Source organism: Zophobas morio, unplaced genomic scaffold, assembly GCF_036711695.1.
Source record: "Zophobas morio isolate AGI-343-1 ecotype UQ-CSIRO unplaced genomic scaffold, CSIRO_AGI_Zmor_V1 ptg000002l, whole genome shotgun sequence".
Lineage (NCBI taxonomy): Eukaryota > Metazoa > Arthropoda > Insecta > Coleoptera > Tenebrionidae > Zophobas > Zophobas morio.
In genome coordinates, this window is record NW_026972107.1 from 15530583 (window position 1) to 15548616 (window position 18034).

The 18034-nt window shown below is 35.8% G+C and overlaps 1 protein-coding gene across 1 annotated transcript; it reads right to left on the reverse strand.

Moving 5' to 3' along the window:
* Window positions 1-1035: 1035 nt before the first annotated feature.
* On the reverse strand, window positions 1036-2477 carry LOC135127028 (gustatory receptor for sugar taste 64a-like). The gene is made up of 5 exons (XM_064053358.1): window positions 2234-2477; window positions 1990-2178; window positions 1783-1937; window positions 1280-1723; window positions 1036-1161 (listed from the first exon to the last, which is right to left on the reverse strand). The coding sequence occupies exons 1-5, from the start codon at window positions 2475-2477 to the stop codon at window positions 1036-1038; spliced, it is 1158 nt and encodes a 385-aa protein (XP_063909428.1).
* Between the last annotated feature and the right edge of the window lie 15557 nt (window positions 2478-18034).

An 18034-nucleotide genomic window follows, 5' to 3' on the forward strand; every position in this document is an offset into this window, starting at 1 on the left:
TTATTTAAATTGAGTTAAATATTTATTAGCTCTAGCTTGAATTATCTTAAACAGATTCGATATTTTGATGATTAATGGTAGTAATTATAAAGACTCATTTATATTCTGTGACAAGTGGGTAGAGATGTAGTTGTTATATAGTACAAAAAAGAAATAATAATAAAATTAAGCTGATAAATGACATTAACGTCCAAATTACTAATTTAAAACACATTTAACTTCCAAACATTAGTTTTAAACGTGACTGGTCTATAATTGGATCATGTAAATTCATCGATATAGTGAAGTCTACTGAAACCATTTAATCCCATGTTCAAAATTAAATAAAATGTTTATAACTCATAAAAACAACTGATTGATTTTATAAAAAAGATAGAAGACGAAAAAAACAAATGTGAAAATACCGCATTTTTCAATCTTTGATTGAAATGTGACGTTTTTATTCAAGAATTATTAAGTCTGATAATTTTGGTAGCAAATTTCTAAAATATACGCAAAAAAGCATACACTTTTAAAATTTTCCACTAAGAAACGATCTCTCAAGAAAATGAAACAAAACTTGGAATGAGGAAAGGATGCATACTCTCACCACTACTTTGTCTAGTAGTTTTAAATGATGTTACGCCGAAGACAATACAAAATAAAGATGTATAAAGTGGACGAAACGATTCGAATGAAAAAATGCAATTTGCAACGTCACGAAAAAAAATTGTGTATATATATACCTCGAGCAAAAAAATGTTTTACTATTCTTGAGCACATCATATAACATAGTGATTTTGTCCAAATGAAACATTGCTATATACTTTTTCAAAATTCATTATTATTTTACAAATACTTATATCCGTCATAGCATAAAGATTAAAATTCTCTAAATTTGTACAAAAAGTACAATAATATAAATATCTAATTTAATTTATACCTTAATTATACACAGTTTGAATATTCTGATGTTTGATTAGAATTAACTCCTATAAACTGTATTAAAATAAGTTCATACATTACAATGACGTTTGCAATCTACAAAAGTCGAGATTATTTTTTCACAAAAAAGATGATAAACGGTTTCACCTTCAAAATTAGGAGCTTGTTTATCGTAAAGAATTTTTTTCCAGTAAACCCAATACTCCTGCAGCGCACTTCCTCAATAAATCTGTCGATCTGTAAATTAAAATGTTGTGATTACTTTGGAGAACGAAACGATATATGGTAAATTAGATTTAGTGGCGTTTATGAAGTGTTGTATCTTTTTTTGTCCAAGATGCTGGTGAAAACTTGCCTCGATATTACACATTTTTGTTGGTGTCGAAGCAAGAGCAGGAAGAAAAGCTCTAGTTTCTTCGAACAGCAGTCCTCCAACCCAGCACATACCAATAGTCCTCGAAATTAATAAACCAAAAGATAAAATAAAATACACAAACTCTAGAGTTGTATGTTTTACGTTCACAATTCTAAAAATGTGAAAAACCATGTAATAAATATTCGTGAAAACCGATAATAATATAAAACTGGACAACTTCTTGTTGAAAAGAGCACAAATATTACACAGTTGATTATGATCTTCTCGCACATCTCTCCACTCCTTCTCTGATATTATTTTATCATTTTTGAGTGAAAGAACATGTTTTCTTATTTGTTTAAACCTTGCGGTGAAATAATAAGAGACTAATAAAATAAACAAGTCCACGTATGTCCAACAGCACGCAAAGCACGTGTTAACTGCCTGAAATTAAACTATCACAGTATCGTAGGAGGTTCTATTCAGATATGAATAATGCAAACCTGGAGAATAACGCCTCGTAGGTGAGAGTAATGGATCAGTTCAAACTCTTGTCGAAACCCCATTGTCTTTAAGTAATGTTGAATGACAAGTTCAAAGGATCCCTTGCAATTTATAGCCACAATTATTTTATTCCCCTGAACGGCAACATGTTCCACTATAATTAACAACATACATAATCATCTGAAAAAATATAAAAGCAATATTACCAAGCTCCCAACAAAGAAAAATCGTAGCAAACAGTTTTACGTTAAAGTCAAAATTGTGCGGCCAGTTATATCTCGCAAATAATTGATTTTCCAGTCGAACTAAGTGTTTCATAAATTTTGGCCACTCTCTCGCTAATCTCAAAAAAAGAAAAAAATATGTTGCGTTACTGAAACTGAACACCGCGCCATCTGAAATACATAAATCGGGTGTAGTTGTGACTTGCACAGTTTTTAACCAACATACTTAAGTAGTGTGCGTTAAAGCCGCTATTGATTAATATTCTTACGTTTGCAAGACAATCCAGCCACCCAATAACACACACGAAAAGGGATAAAAGTTCTCGCGCAGATATAGAGAAATACCTCAGAGAAAATACGTAATCACATAAAATACCTTTGACCGGAAAAAATCCAAAAACTTGAGCGATTATTAAAATAAATTTAAGTGATTTGTGTAAGTGCTTATTTGATTCGGTTGTTCCACTCATTATGTCGACACCAAGTAAACTAAATGTGGAAGCAATTTTCTTTGTAAATATTATGACAGTATTGATTTCAGGCTTGTTGTTGTTGATTAGTATTTTGTTTACTGGTGATGTTTTAACACTAATTGTTGTCGATTTTTTTTCACTTCAAGCTTTTGTGTGTGTGTTAGTTATTAATAAATTATCCTCTAAATGTACCTGGGGAAAATGTGCAATGAGATACACAATAATAATCTGTTTATGAACTTGTTTGTTTACTAACTTTTTTTGTAAGTAATTTTCTTTGAGTAATATTCACGTGCTGCTATTTTAGTCACGAAAGCACACGTGCTTTTTTGTACCAGGTGCGGATACACAATAATAATTTGACATGAAATATCTATGAAGGAACACCGGACAACATAAAATTAAGCGCATGTTTTCAGAAATACATCAGAACAATCAATAATAAAGTACTGATGGTTCACTTATTATTCATAAAATTATTAAAATAAATTTAAAAAAATAAATATATAAACCACAAAACTCTATAAACTGTTGTTTTCATTGTAGCACTCTTTCTGAGAAAGAACTGGATTTCTCAAAATAAATATTTTTTAATCATATTTTTTATAACTGCCATCGAAAAAATGTGTACTACAATAGGGGAAAAGTTATTTTAGCGCTTTACATAATAATAGGCTATTTTTAACGTTGTTACAAGTGTCATGAGTGAAAAAAGTGATATTATTTTAACAAACACACATTTACATGAAAATGTAGCTCCTTTAACAGTTGCATAAAAATGATCATTTTTTCTTTATGATGGAAATAATGTGCTTACTTAGCAGAGTCATGTAAAAATTAACACAACGCGTGATTGACTAGCTGGAATCCATTTTTCACTCGATAATTCACTGTAAAACGCATAATCTAGCAAAGAACTATCGTTCCCATAGTACAGAAGACCGTCGAAATTACTATAATTCATCAGGGCTGATGTAATTGACAGAGTCCAATTGCCGTAATGGCCTAATAACAAAATAACGTAGTGCATAAAGAAAATCAAGTATGGAACTCTGCAGGAGTGCCATTAGTGCAACTTCATGGCCACTCCTCAGTGTTCGCTCTCTACCATCAATCTATTTGCATCGGCTGAATTACAATTTATAATGAGTGATAGTCTGTTATAACACTTCAGACAAACGATTGTTGCTGAGCCTGTCAAATTAATTTGTAGAAGCAGAAAAGAACAACATTTATTCTGTCAACAACAATTAATAATTACACATTAATGATTTTTATCTCAACAATAAAAATTCTTCCGTCTTCTAGTGAGCGCTCGGCTAGTGATAAAAACTAATAACTGTGAACAGTTATTAAGTGAGCCAACATAAATTGAATGAAACATATTAGTGTCACTAGCTGAGCGGCGCCTTTGAAGTCGCCAACAATTACCTCAATTAAACCAACGACTTATCTACCGTAATTTGATGGAAAAAAACATAATTTAGGGCCTTGTGATTTTTACTTTAAATATTTACAATGCTACATCACTTATTAATCCCGAGAAACGATTCTAGGCACGACTTAGTTTGTAATCGCCGCTTGGTTTCGTGGAAGTGCGTTGATTGGTAGGATTAAGGAATTCCACCACTTGTACACCCTAAACATTAAAAAATAATTATAAAAAAAATGCTGTTTCACGCACTAACAAGACATCCACTTGAACAACGAAGTTTTTGCGGAAAACACGCGTTATAAGTTTGACAGTTCACCCTTCAAGCAAACTGGGTTTCTGTTATAACTAGAAAATAAAGGAAGTAACAAATATTGATTAATAGCCACTGAATAGTCACAAAAATCTTGTCAAGCATTAAAAAAAATGCTCTAAAATGTTTATTATGATAATAATTATTATTATTTTATTGCATAACAGTTTCCCACTGGCCGAACACAATACGTATTTGTGTACATGTACAATAATAACGGTTAAATAAACACTATATTTCATATTTCTTTCAGAGTAATAACAATTAACAATAAATTAAATGACAAAACTTCAAAAATTGACCTTAAAAATGTTTAATAATAAGTTCGTCTTGTAAATAATTGGTAATCATATTACTTCAGCGTCATCAAGTTTTCTAACGACAAAAGAAAAGTAAAATTACTTCATTAGAGCTGGAGTTTTAAAATATTTGAAATTACTTGTTACGAATTGTAGAGAATTTGAAGCTTGATAATGCTAGAGTTCACTTTTAATAAAACTTAACCTCTGATGTTCGAAGAGGAAAGAACTTACTCTGCAAGTATAAGTGGCAAAGCAACACGAACCTAATAATGTTTAAAAATATATTATCTTCTTCTCACCATCTGCAAAACCTGTCTAGATTTACTTGGAGAAGCCTCATATCATCAAGATTGGCAATAGGGGAATAAATTTTTAAGTCATATGTTAAGCTAAGTCTAGAATATGTGAGTGACCTTAGAAATTCATCATTAAATAACCAGCAAAAACACGAGGTTCCAGACTGAAACCTGGAGGACAAGTTGATCCGTTGCACCCGATAAGATTCAACAAGTTGTAGTCAACACGACAAAAACACTTGAAAAGTTGGTCCACCTGTCCACCCCTTTCCAACTCCTCAAAAATATGCTAGATCATTGACAAGAAACTCGTGAAGGAAAATTTCCATTTAAAATACCATTATTATATGAAGATGGGTATTAAAATACGTATTTGGTGGTCCCTGGGAGTTGGCGTTCCCACCATGCTCGCTTTTCGGCTCTAAAGTGTCCCAGGAGAGCAGACCACCATCCAGAAGCTTTTCATTACCCCCTCGCGTCCAACATGGATTAACACCGGAGGACCCAGGCGTTGTCTACCGATCGGGTACCTCAAACAACTAGGTACTTTAATTCCTCACAAAGCTCCTGGGTCTATGAAGTCACAAGGTTACCCAGTCTGTAGCATAGAAGGTAATGTTGGCTACAAGAGTTTGAGCAAAAATTTCTAGACTTTAATTTTTTCGTTTCTAATTTTTACAGCGTTGTTAGAAACACTCTGTGAGGATTTTGTGAAACGCGAAATATTCCGCCACAAAAAAGGTTCTGGGCGACCAACATTTTGTAACAATGAAGTCGTAGAAGACCGATAACGCATGGAAAATACCTAATCTATCAATTTCATTGAGGCATCTGTCGCAAAAACTTGGAATGTCCTTGGGTCCCTACCCTAAAATTTTGAAATAAAATTTCCATCTTTTTCCGTAGTAACTCCATTCCTTTCATGAATTTCTGGCAGCTGATGATAACTTGGTGGATTTAACAGTCTTCTCTTATGTGTCAATTTGAATCACTCCTAAGAGTTTATGTTAATTCGCAAAATATGAGAGGTTTGAATGGTGAAAATTCACTTCTTTTGTGAAACTCCACTCCATCCTGTTAAAATTGGTATATGATGCGCATTGGACTCATGCTTTGAGGAAACTGTAACAATCCATGATATTGAAATAATGTCCTAATTGCTTCCCTCTAACAGTTATAGTATTTTCCAAAATTAAAAAACCACCCACATTGCATTCTACCTTGAAAATATACTACCGACAACACCGTAGTATTAGATTTAAAGTTTGACATAGGGAAAAAAGGGTAGGTTATAACTAACTCATAACGATGGCAAGACTAAATGGCAGATTTTGGAAGTGTTTTGATATTTCAAAACGTTTTAACTCTTTGAGGTACCGTGGATGATAATTTAAACCACAATTTTTTTAACGTCTGAGGTACGGTGATACACAAAATGTACCGTGTATTTGAAATTTTTTCCTGATTCAGTACATCGCGCCAAAAGCTGTCCCCCAAACAATATGGTAAACAAACACTGGCGCATCACTACACTGGGAAATTCGTGTCCGTGCTTGTTTTGCATATTATTGTTTTTTGACAGTCTAAAAGGCCGTTTCGTGATGAAAAATTTTGTGTTTGAATCGCTGGAACTTGTTTGCGTAACTATATCCAGAAAGGTATGTTTTAAATAATTTCATTAGCTGCGAGTTTTGAAATGGCCTTTGTGTTTGCAAAATTTATAGTGTTTCGTAATTGTACCACCGTACTGCAATGAACCCAATCTCAAGAAGTAATTTCTCTTTACCCATCAACTTGGTGGGAATGACGGAAGAAGAATTTTATCAAGTGTTGGAAGATAGTTACGTCGATTTTGTGGGTATACCTTCCGATGAGGGATCTGAGAACGACAGTGATGCCGAGGACAATGTTGAAGAAGACGTTACCAATTTGGCAGTTTTAGCGGACGGTAATGAAGAATTTGAAATATCCGCCGCAGATGATGAATCTGAAGGATTTGAGTCAAGAAGACCTAGTTCCCCTTTGTAGATTGGCTGCTGATTTGCGACAAATTCGTTGGGCATAAGAAACACAAAACATTCAACCCCCTCCGCCATTTACTGCACCTTGCGGACTACCACAATTTATTCTGGATATCGCCGAACCAAAACCGTTTTTAAATTTGCTTTTGACTGACGATATTTTGAGTGATCTAGTATTCCAAACAAATCCATACGCACAACAGAAGTCTGGGTCCGCCGGAAAGACGTATAAGCCAGCGGATATCACTGAAGTGAAAACATTTTTGACAATAAATATTTCGATGTGTAACAAAAAATATTCGAATTATAATAGAGATCATTCGAGTACGTCATCAGATCTTCATGATCTGTACATAAGCAAGCTAATGCCTTTGCATAGATTTGGATTGATCCTCTTTGGTTGGTACTGATAATTCTGTACCAACGTGGTGATGACAAATTTGACAAGCTATACAAAGTACACCCATTTTTAGATTCCGTAAAAGATAATTTCCAAAGATGTCTACAGCTTCAACAAACGTAGCCGCCGATGAAATTATGATAGAATTCAAAGGCCGAAGGTCAATAAAGCAATATATGCCAAAAAACCGGTAAAGAGAGGTTACAAATTCTGGATGTTGACAAAACAAACAGGCCATTGCTGTAATTTCAAAATTTATACAAGTAAAAGTGGAAACGAGAAAAGAATTTAAGTGCACGAGTAGTTAAGACATTTTCTTCAGAAATTACTAACAAAAATCATTACTTGTTTTTCGATAATTACTTTTCCTTGATTCATCTGAAGCAAGACTTACTCAACCTTCAAATTTATGCTTGTTCTACTTTAAATTCCACTTGAAAATGTTTACCTATATTTAGATCGGATAAAGACCTACGTCGAAGACAACATCAGTGGTTCACTAGTAATACTAATTTGGCAGCAGTAGAATGGCGAGATAAAAGATCAGTACATCTGTTACCTAATTATCACAACCCTGAAACTACTGAAACTACTACTGAAGTAAAAAGAAAAGAAAAAGATGGACGTTCCGGACAAGTTCCTTGTCCTGTGATCTTAAGGCTCCTCCTTACAGTCATTAAAATCTGCCGAAATACGGCAAAACGCCACTTCCAATATCATCCTTACTATAGCACTTGAAGACTTGTGTGACATATCTACTTGTTCGTTTTAACGAATTATAACAAAAAGATAAATTTTCTAGATAAATTCGACCAAATGCGAGAATGCTATGGGATCGATCGAAAAAGCCACACATGGTGACATAGATTTTTTTTATCGATGCTGCAACTGTAACCGCCTTTAATTTGTATAAGTTACGAGGTACTAACCCTCGGTGTACCTCAAAACATTTTAGGAGAGGTGTAATATTTCGTTACTAACACTCTCGTGTGAAAGGTATATCTGCCACAAGAACTGTCCATTGCCATAAAGAAACATAAGCCTTCTGTTTCTGAGACCGTCCGTTTAACAGAAAGTGCTCATCAACCCTTGCGAACTACAAGACGACGATGTTCTTATTGCAGTACCAATGCTAAAGACATTAGAACCAATTGGAAATGTAGCGTGTGCAATGTTCCACTATTTTTGGGAAAATCCAAACATTATTTTCAGTAATAGTTTTATAGGTGTCAGCGCATGGTGGTGTAAAAGCTAAACCAACCTGTAACTTAGTTGCCATTGGGTCATTGGCCAAAAAAAATTTCTATGTTATTTTTTACATATTTACAAACATATATACAGTTTCAATAGATTTCTTTCATTAAAAATTTTCGTACCTCTAGAGTTTTTTCTTCCTGAAATTTCGTACCTCAAAGAGTTAAAGAGAGATAATAAACTCAAATTCTACAAACACTGGAGATTTTTTTGTTAGCAACCGAAATCAACAAGTGGTGGTTTTTTACTTCCCGAGCGTAAGCTAAGAATGTATAGTAATCGAGTCCATCGCACGAATTGCCACTTTCAAATTTTCTCAACTTGTACGAAAAAAGTGGTCTCCGTTTCCAGGGCGGTGGCGGTACCATCACGATCTCGGACTCGTACGTTGGCATATAGATAGCGCTCTACCACTTCCCATCGAGTCATAGGTCGCACTGCCCATTGGCACCTCGCTTGCGGTTCTATTCCACGTCAACCAGAAGCTATAATTCAATACACCTCGAGTGTTTAGACTTGGACAGCTCCTTTGTCAAGAAGTCGGCAACCTGGTTTTTCCGTCGCCACCGATATGGAGTCTCGAACAAGAAGTTATGTTCGACGTCTTCGAAGACCTTGGTGTTCACCGCATCTCGAGCTGGTAGCATTCGGGACTGTTTCTTCGATCTGCCACGCTGTCCCGTCCTGGGACTCTGACCGTCGTCTTTGTTGACGGAGTCTTTATCACGTCCATCAACGTACTTCGGACGATATCGCCAACACCTGCCACACCTGAGTCCACGGCCAAGGACAAAACGACAAAACATTACGCCCGCGGTGAGATCTCGGCATGTCGATGCACCTGGAAGATATTTCTAACCTGGAGTTGAAGTTTTGTATCTTCCAGGACGTCTCCACAGATAAAAATCTTGCGCTTTTTTAACGACCGAAAGATCCGCTTCTTGACCTCGAGGACCTAGTTTCCCTTTTCCCGGCTTTGTTTCCAAGTAGAATACTCTTTCCAATGCGCCTCTCTGGTTGCGTTGGCATTTGGACACTTTATGTCCTAGTTGTCTACACTTGAAACAACCGAGTTTCCAACTTGGACATTCCTTGCGCTGCTTCTCTACTTGACCCTTTTGTTGGTCAACATGGCTCCTGACAAGTTTTCCTCCATAATCTTGATGCGGAGAGCCTCTGGTATTAGCAAATAACGAAATTCGGTAGCACATCGAAACTAATGGGCAAACTGCACAGAACAAGATAAAAAAAATCCAGGCTAATGCAACCTAGTCGAATAGGTTGGATTGGTAAACCTCGTCGAGTCGCATAAACATGCTTCGCCCGGTCTCTGTTTCAATTAATTTGAGGTGCCCAATCTCGGCTTTAGGTCGTTCTTCGAGCATATGGTCCAGTTTTCCGCTTCTGGGTTGGGTTTCTTACGAGTTCCGCTTGCATAGTCCAACAAATCGCTCTAAATGAGCACAGCTTCCATTTGAAGCTTCCACGTGTCATAATTATGCTTACCGCACTTTCGTTTCGATACATTCGGGCTTTTTAGTACTTACTTTTTCGCGGTTACGGTGTTTTGGGCCTATAACAAGCAGAACTTACTAATAGACATATCAAAAAACACTAAATCACAAGTAGATAGTCTGTAGCGTACGATGGTTCAAGAGCGACAATTCAAGAAGAGAGTCTTCACTTTGCTGGAAGTAAGCTCCAGGGAAGTGTAAAAGTTCTTTTCGGAAGTGATAAGATTGTCAAGTCCGACCCTCCGACCTCCGTAAATACCGTTTTGGGTCGTTTACTCGGTTTTGAATCCCCGCTCCTGTCCCCGCACGATTTTCCGTTTCAGGGTCACCGCCCTCAAGACCAGGAGGAGACCATCCATGATGAAGCCGCCGTTCCTGAACCCGTAACGACCGTGCCGGACATTTTGTATTTCTTGCCGTTGTAAAAGTATTTTAAAATCAGCCGTAAGAATATTTTATTCCTCTAGCTGATGGCAGGGAATAAAAAACCCGATTATTGTTAAAAATTCCGGAGAGGGAGCTGGTACCCCAGCACCACCGCTCCCGACCAAAAGCGCCATCCCCGGTGGCGTGAAGGTGATCTCATAGCCTAGGTCGGTCAGACGTATTTGTCTTCAGCGGCACTAATCGCCCCAGGGCTTGGAACTGAGGGACGCCACCCCCACGCGATATCGGCTAAATTCTGGACCGTCACCGTCTGCTCCCGGAGTTTCGTCGCAATAGGTGATGGTACCACCGCGATCCGGGACTCGCACGTTGGCATATAGGTGATGCTCTCACACGTTGCACCCAGTAAGTTCACTTTACGGAGTTTAACTGTTCGTCGCCTCCCATATGTTAACTCGCAACCGTCAAAATCTAAGCCTATCCAATTCAAAAGACCGGACCTTTAATGCTCTCTCGGCCCAGCGACCAGTCGTGGGAATCCTTACTGCTCCACGTTTGACCCCGGTCCCGTCAAAGGCTCTCTATGAGCAAATACCGACGAGGCTGGCTTGGTAAGGTACCAAATTTTCAGTCCTTATGCAAAAAAACGATGACTTTGTTCGGTCTACGCCAAAGCTCCCGTTTGTGAAAACAGTTTGTACCATCCGAAGTTGGGAGTTGTTCCATAAAGTTATGTCCTACCAGTAATAGTAGATATTGGATATGATCATACTGGTCATCTCATTCCCACATATAAAGACAACGTTTATCAGTCTTGGTTTCCCGGTCCCGAAGGAACCAGGCCTAGATTTCGTATATAACTTGTTCGCAAAGTTACTTTTCGTTGTGGCTATTGGTCGGCAGTTGTTTTAACTCAGACTTGTCGTTTTTCCTGTACAGAATGATTCTAGCACGTTTCTACAAAATGGGTAAACAACATGAAGCAAAATGGCTAATTGTATACAAAGGTGTCTAAGGTGTCTAGAATCACGAATAAAAAGTTAGGAACAGATTAGGACCTACTGTACATTTGTTTCAGAGGGTTGACATTATTTTTATTAAACCCTTTTCACAAACCTTTCGTAAATTGTACGTAAGTATTATTAACAGCAGCCACAAAAATTTCGTGACGTGTTTATAAAGGATAGCAGTAATGAACTGGTTGATTCTTTAAATTTCTGATCTAGTTTTCGTTGGCCATTACGTCACCAAATTACGTAGGTCGTCACTTAGAACATACAATTTATGTTGTGGTGGTTGCCCACAATCTCGCATTTGAACGTAACCTCGATTGTTCTTCGTTGTGAATTTCGCAAGTTCAAGTTACGACCTAGTTTTCCGTCGAATTTGTTTTGTCAAAAAGCTCGTGGGTGACTAGAACGAAAATTAAAAATCATGATCAAATAGTTACCAAATTAGGGTAGGCTATGGAAATATTTTTCATTTCTTTTGCCTACACTAAAGGGGTGAAATTCCATAAGGATAAAAACTTCATTTGAAATTCGCAGTAGGTTATTTGAATGTATTTCCTTTCAAGAAGCTTTGGATGATTTCAACTTGATATTTACTTCCTGAGCGTAAGTTATGTTTTCTCGACGTTTCATGACCCCTAGAATACGAAAAAATACACACCCCTTTCCATCCATCTGCCTGTCTGTCGTTTGTATCGATTTTTTTTAGGCGCGTAATCTCCAAACTACTGGACCGATTGCTGTCAAATTTTGTATGTATATTAGGAATATCATGTAGATCAGGGCTTCCCAAACTGTGCGTCGCGACGCCCTGGGGCGTCGCGGCATTGTCCCAGGGGCGTCGCGTGTCGATGCGACCGCACTTGCTATCATTAAGACTTTGAAAACTATTTTCCCGATAATCTGAAGCAATATGATTGGGTTAGAAACCCTTTCAAGTCGCCCATATCGACACATTCAACAGAGGAAGAACAACAACTAATAATAATAATAATATTTGTATGTATCGAAACGATACATACAAATATCTGGGTTTCTGTCAATCCTCCCACATCAATCATACCAAAACGAAAACACAGTTGAAAGATCAATACCTAGCGAGATTAAAATTAATATTGAAGACACAGTTAAATGGAAAAAATTTAATGAAAGCAGTAAATACATTCTGCGTTCCACTGCTAACATATTCTTTTGGAGTCATTAAATGGTCCAAAACTGATTTTGAAAATTTAAACATCGCAACAAGGAAAATTTTCACACAGTATAGAAGGCATCATCCAAAATCGTCGATTGAAAGATTCTCATTACCAAGACAGAATGGAGGAAGGGGTTTCCAGAACCTAGAAAACTTATATCAGAGACAAATCTCAGATTTGAAGAAGTATTTCTTGAAACGAGCGGAAAAAATGAAATGTTTCGCACCATCACAAGGGCAGATTTGAACCACACACCCTTAAATCTATCGAACACCGAAGAAATCCACACCCCCCACACAATAGACAAAATAATAAGTGGGCTAAAACAAAAACAACTACATGGAAAATTCTACAAAGACTTAGAAGAAACTCATGTCAATAAGAAGATGTCATTGATTTGGTTAAAAAAATCAAGTTTGTATGCCGAAACAGAAGGATTTGTGTTTGCTATTCAAGACCAAGTAATCAGTACCAAGAATTACAGAAAATACATCATCAAAGATCCGAACATAAGAAACGACTCCTGTCGCCTCTGCAAAGCAAAACCTGAAACGATCCAGCACATAATCTCTTCCTGCAGCATCCTAGCATAAACTGACTACAAAGCTAGACACGACAACGCCGCCAAAATCATTCATAAAGAATTAGCAACACTTATGAACTTAATCGAAGATACGACACCCTATTACACTTACATTCCATCTCCGTTCCTTGAAAATAACAAATACAAATTATACTGAGATCGCACAATACTTACAGACTTAAACACTACAGCTAACAGACCAGACATCATACTTATCAAAAAACACACGAACGAAGCCATTCTCATTGACATTGCTATTCCTAACACAAACAACATTATTCAAACATACCACACCAAGATTTCAAAATATCTACAATTATCGATAGAAATGAAATCCATGTTGAATCTTAAAAAAATTTCAATTCTACCCCTAGTTATCTCCAATGTAGGTGTAGTTCTAAATAGCTTAGTTGAGAATTTAAAGTCTTTGCATTTGAATGATTCAATAATTGTCAAAATTCAAAAAGCTGTTTTATTAGGAACATGTCATATTGTTCGTAAGTTTCTTGAACAGTCTGATCATGTCAGTCAGATTAGATTAGCACCAGTAGGTCAGAGTAGTGTAGGTCACTTTCCAAGTGATGCGCGGATAAATGGTCGGTAGTTACGCTAGACTTTTGGGGATGGGTTGAGATTAGAGAATAATAGCAGACTAATTTGTATGCTGTAATTCTAGAATCTCGAAAGTTGTTCTGTTAATCTTATAATCAATGCATATCATTACTTGGTCTTAGTACCCGTAATGATAGAAGTCTTGCCTGAATGCCGGTCATTTCCGGGTCAGTGGTGGGTCTTAATAATAATAATGATAGAAGTCTTGCCTGAATGCCGGTCATTTCCGGGTCAGTGGTGGGTCTTAATAATAAAACTTTATTGCCCAACAGATTATTATCCAATGACAGGACAATATATTATAATTAAATTAAAATACAATTCAAAGAAAACTAATGGAATTGCCCTGTGATTCCAGCCTAAAGCTTCAATACAAGGACAAAATGTTTGAATTTTGGAGCTCAGTTTCTCATGAATATCGTGCCATCAGCACATTTGCGACTTCGTGCTTGTGCGAAACAGACTTTTCTGCACTTGCAGTAATAAAGAACAAGTACAGGTCAAAAATAGACGTAGAGAAAGAAATGAGAGAGGCAATTTCCAAACTGGAGCCCCGGTTTCAGAAGCTATGCTCAGAAAAGCAAGCACATCCTTCTCATTAGTCAGCCAGTTAGATAAAAATCTCTTTTTATTTTTATGCTTATGTTTTGATTTGGTCTTATTTTCTAACAAAAATGATAAATGTCCAAATAGTGTTTTTCTGATAACATGTTACTAGGCTAGTACTGAAATTGGTAAATTTCTTTGGGGGCTGGGTTGAGGGGCGTCGTAAAAAAATGCCAAAGTCCCAAGGGCGTCACAGTGCAAATAAGTTTGGGAAGCCCTGATGTAGATAGTAAAACACTTACCAAAATTTGTCTAATCATTCCTACCACCAATGTGATTACATTCCCTCAAAATGTTTCATAGTAAGTAGGATTTAAATTTAAAAAATAACATGCTTCTGTTCTTGTTGTTTATGAACTCGTCTTCAGATTTTCCTCGAAGCATCTAGATTTTTACAAAAAACTCAAAAACCATAAAGATATGTTGCTGCCTTTAATTATGCATTTTGCATAAAATCCAAATTCTAGTTATTACCGCTTTAATTTCACAGGGCAACACAAAATAAGTTCTGAGTGTATAATAAATTTTCGAACAATGCTGTTTCAGTTTTTTTCTGTCCATCGCCTCGTTGCCACCCTACCAGTTATCATGAATCTGGTTATAATTTCGAGAGGGACGACTGTGATTACCTACGGTGGTGCACCAAATAATTGCCCCCGTTTCGTAAAATTCTCTTCGTTGTGTGAGAAAGCGGGTGCACCTGTGGGAAAAGATATAAAAGCATATCACAACAATCTGTCCGTCAGTGCACCGTGACGATCATCATTACAGGCCTTAACACATGCTACTCAAAAAAAGGAATGTAAGGGAGGAATTTATTAGGATTAATTATCCCATCGCTAGAGGTGTTGTTAAGGAGTTCGGTTAAGCGACAGTGATGAAGATAAATTATTCCGATTTTGTCAAATCATATAAATACAGATATTTAAAAATGACAGTTTTATTGCGACAAGTTCCATGCGACGTGTTCAGCGTTACGCTCGAAAGCTCGCAAGTGCAGAATTTATTTCCAGATACCGCAAGGACGGGATAATTTATGATTGATGTAATGTAGCAACAGCAGTTTTCGATTAAAGAAGAAAATCACCTATACTTACACACTCGTTTATTATTTAAAAAATAATAATGTCAAAGATTAACAATGTCCTTCCACTACGTCTTACGGAGTTATTTATTTAGCCAGAAAAAGGAAAAATGAAAGGAATAAAGTCAAGCAGGAGTTTCAATCAGGTTCCCGGTAGGATGCCGAATAAAGAATCTCCACTCTATACAACTATCCATAGCCCATAAAAGACTCTCAAGAATTCCATAATTGATTTGATAAAAATTGGAAAGTGACTACAAGAAATCAGTCATGCATGCAACACCAATCTGTCACTCTTGGTTGCAAATATTCCCTATTCGTCACAACCAATGCAAAAATGTCAGAATTACTGTGAATGCGAAATCAAAGAAAAGAACAAGAAACTCGCAGACATGAAAAGTATCCGCAGCAGACCACGATTTCTTCAAACCGTAACATTTAAAATTTTTCGGATTGCCAACCCAAAACATTACCAAGGTAGATATTTATAAGGAATGTTAATAGCGGCGTTCTAGATATGGTCCAAACATGTCATTTCCATTTTTTAGATCCACTATAAACGCATCTAATGTTGGGCAGCGCGAGAGCTTTATTTCAAAAATGCCACTTAACTATCACGAAATTATGCTATAATTACAGCCGCGAGTAACGATAATTACCCATCTACTGTAATAAAGCAATGTAGTGGTGTGTGTAGGAAAAATGTTATCCCTAATGATTCGTCCATAAAAAAGCACTTTATCGTCATTGGGGGTTTTATAAGGCCAGTTTGACGAGAAGAAAAATTGAGTTAATTAAATTCGTTAATTTTTGACTGTTTCTTTATTTTTACATTGTGTAAGATTTCTCTAAATTTGCGCTACCCAGATTCCAATCTACTGTTGTAATCTTGAGTAGATTTTAAACGCCAGTTCCGTTAAGTGGTGTAAAAAATCTCAAGGTAACTAACTAACTAACATTAAATCGTTATATAATAATTTAAACAACACAAAAAAAATCATACGGTATAAACGATTTTTTTTTGTTGAAAAATGAGGTCTTAGAAGATTTGATTTTCCAGCGAAATAAATGATTAGTTGATAAAAAGTGGAAAGATAAATGGATATAGTAAATAATTGCAAGGAAACTATATAACTAAAAAAAATACTCCTAATATATAATAGTATATCTATAATGATCAGTTTAGTAGTTTATATTTTTTTTAATTTTACTTCATAGTACCATATGTTCTAAGTACTAAAACCAAAGAAAACTCTCTTTTTTCAGACAGTTATTGTAAAAAAGTAGGTGTTTTAGGTACGTTTTCCAGAAAAATGTTTACTATTTCAGGTCAAAGAACTGAAAGCAACATATTTTCACATCAAATGGTCCGTTACTTAGGAGCAATACCTTACTTTATGGTTGAATAACTCAGAAATGAATTTATCATACACACTGTTATGTGTTTTGAACTTAAACCAGCTCGTATATTTTTTCGTTCAATTCATCTCTTACCTCCTCAAATTCCGCATTCTTGGCAGTATTTATGGCTCCCTCATCCAACTGTGAACTTCCCCGGTGTATATGAAGTTTGCGACCACACCTCGAACACCATCTAGTTTTTATATATGTACTTGAACTATGTACTGCGAGAGCAATAAAAAAACAAGATCAATGATAGCCATGAATTTTTAAAAGTTTGTCTTTGATCGTTACATTTTCAACTACAACAAGTCAAAAATTCAATCAAATACAAATTTTCCAAAATTCATGACTGTCTTTGATCGTCGTTTTTGTTACTGTCTCGTTATGTATTTCTTTATTACTGTCTCGGTATATCTTTCTTTATTATTATCTATTAATTCTTTTTTTGTTTCAAAAGGAATAAACAAAAAGCATGTATTGTTTCTATTAGACGTTGCTGTGGTGTCTGTTTTTGAGTTATTTCACACAACAATTTCAAAAATTTTACACATTTGTTACGTCTCTTTTATCTTTTTTTTAAATGTTGGTTGTTTATCACTCCCCACATACCTCAAAAATTAATGTTTTTGTAAAATATACACTTTTTTTAATAAATATGTAACTCAATAAAAGTAAAAGTTCTTTTGATGTCTTACATAAAATACTTATGTGTGGTTCATTTCGCATTTAAAAGTTAAACAGGTAACTCTGGAGCAGTAGCCAGTTCAATACTTTCGCCTCTGTTTTTGTACTTAATTCAATATCTCATTAAACCTGGTTTTTATCACGTGTGAAGGTTACCACAATAAGTGAGTGGGTTATCTGTTACATAAAGCCTGAAATATGTACTCTATACAATTAATTATTAATATGTTATATATTCTGTTTGTCTCTTCTCTTTTTTGAAATAAATTCTGATGCGATGTTGCCACGTTGTTCCAATTTTCCTAAAAAGAGAAAAAAGGAGTAAGATGTAGTAATAAAATACAGGCGTTCTATATGAAAAAACTAAAATATCGATATTTGAAAATTGTAACGTTATATGTTTTTTATAAGCACTCTGTGTATTAACATTTGTCCAGAAAATATTGCAACACAGAT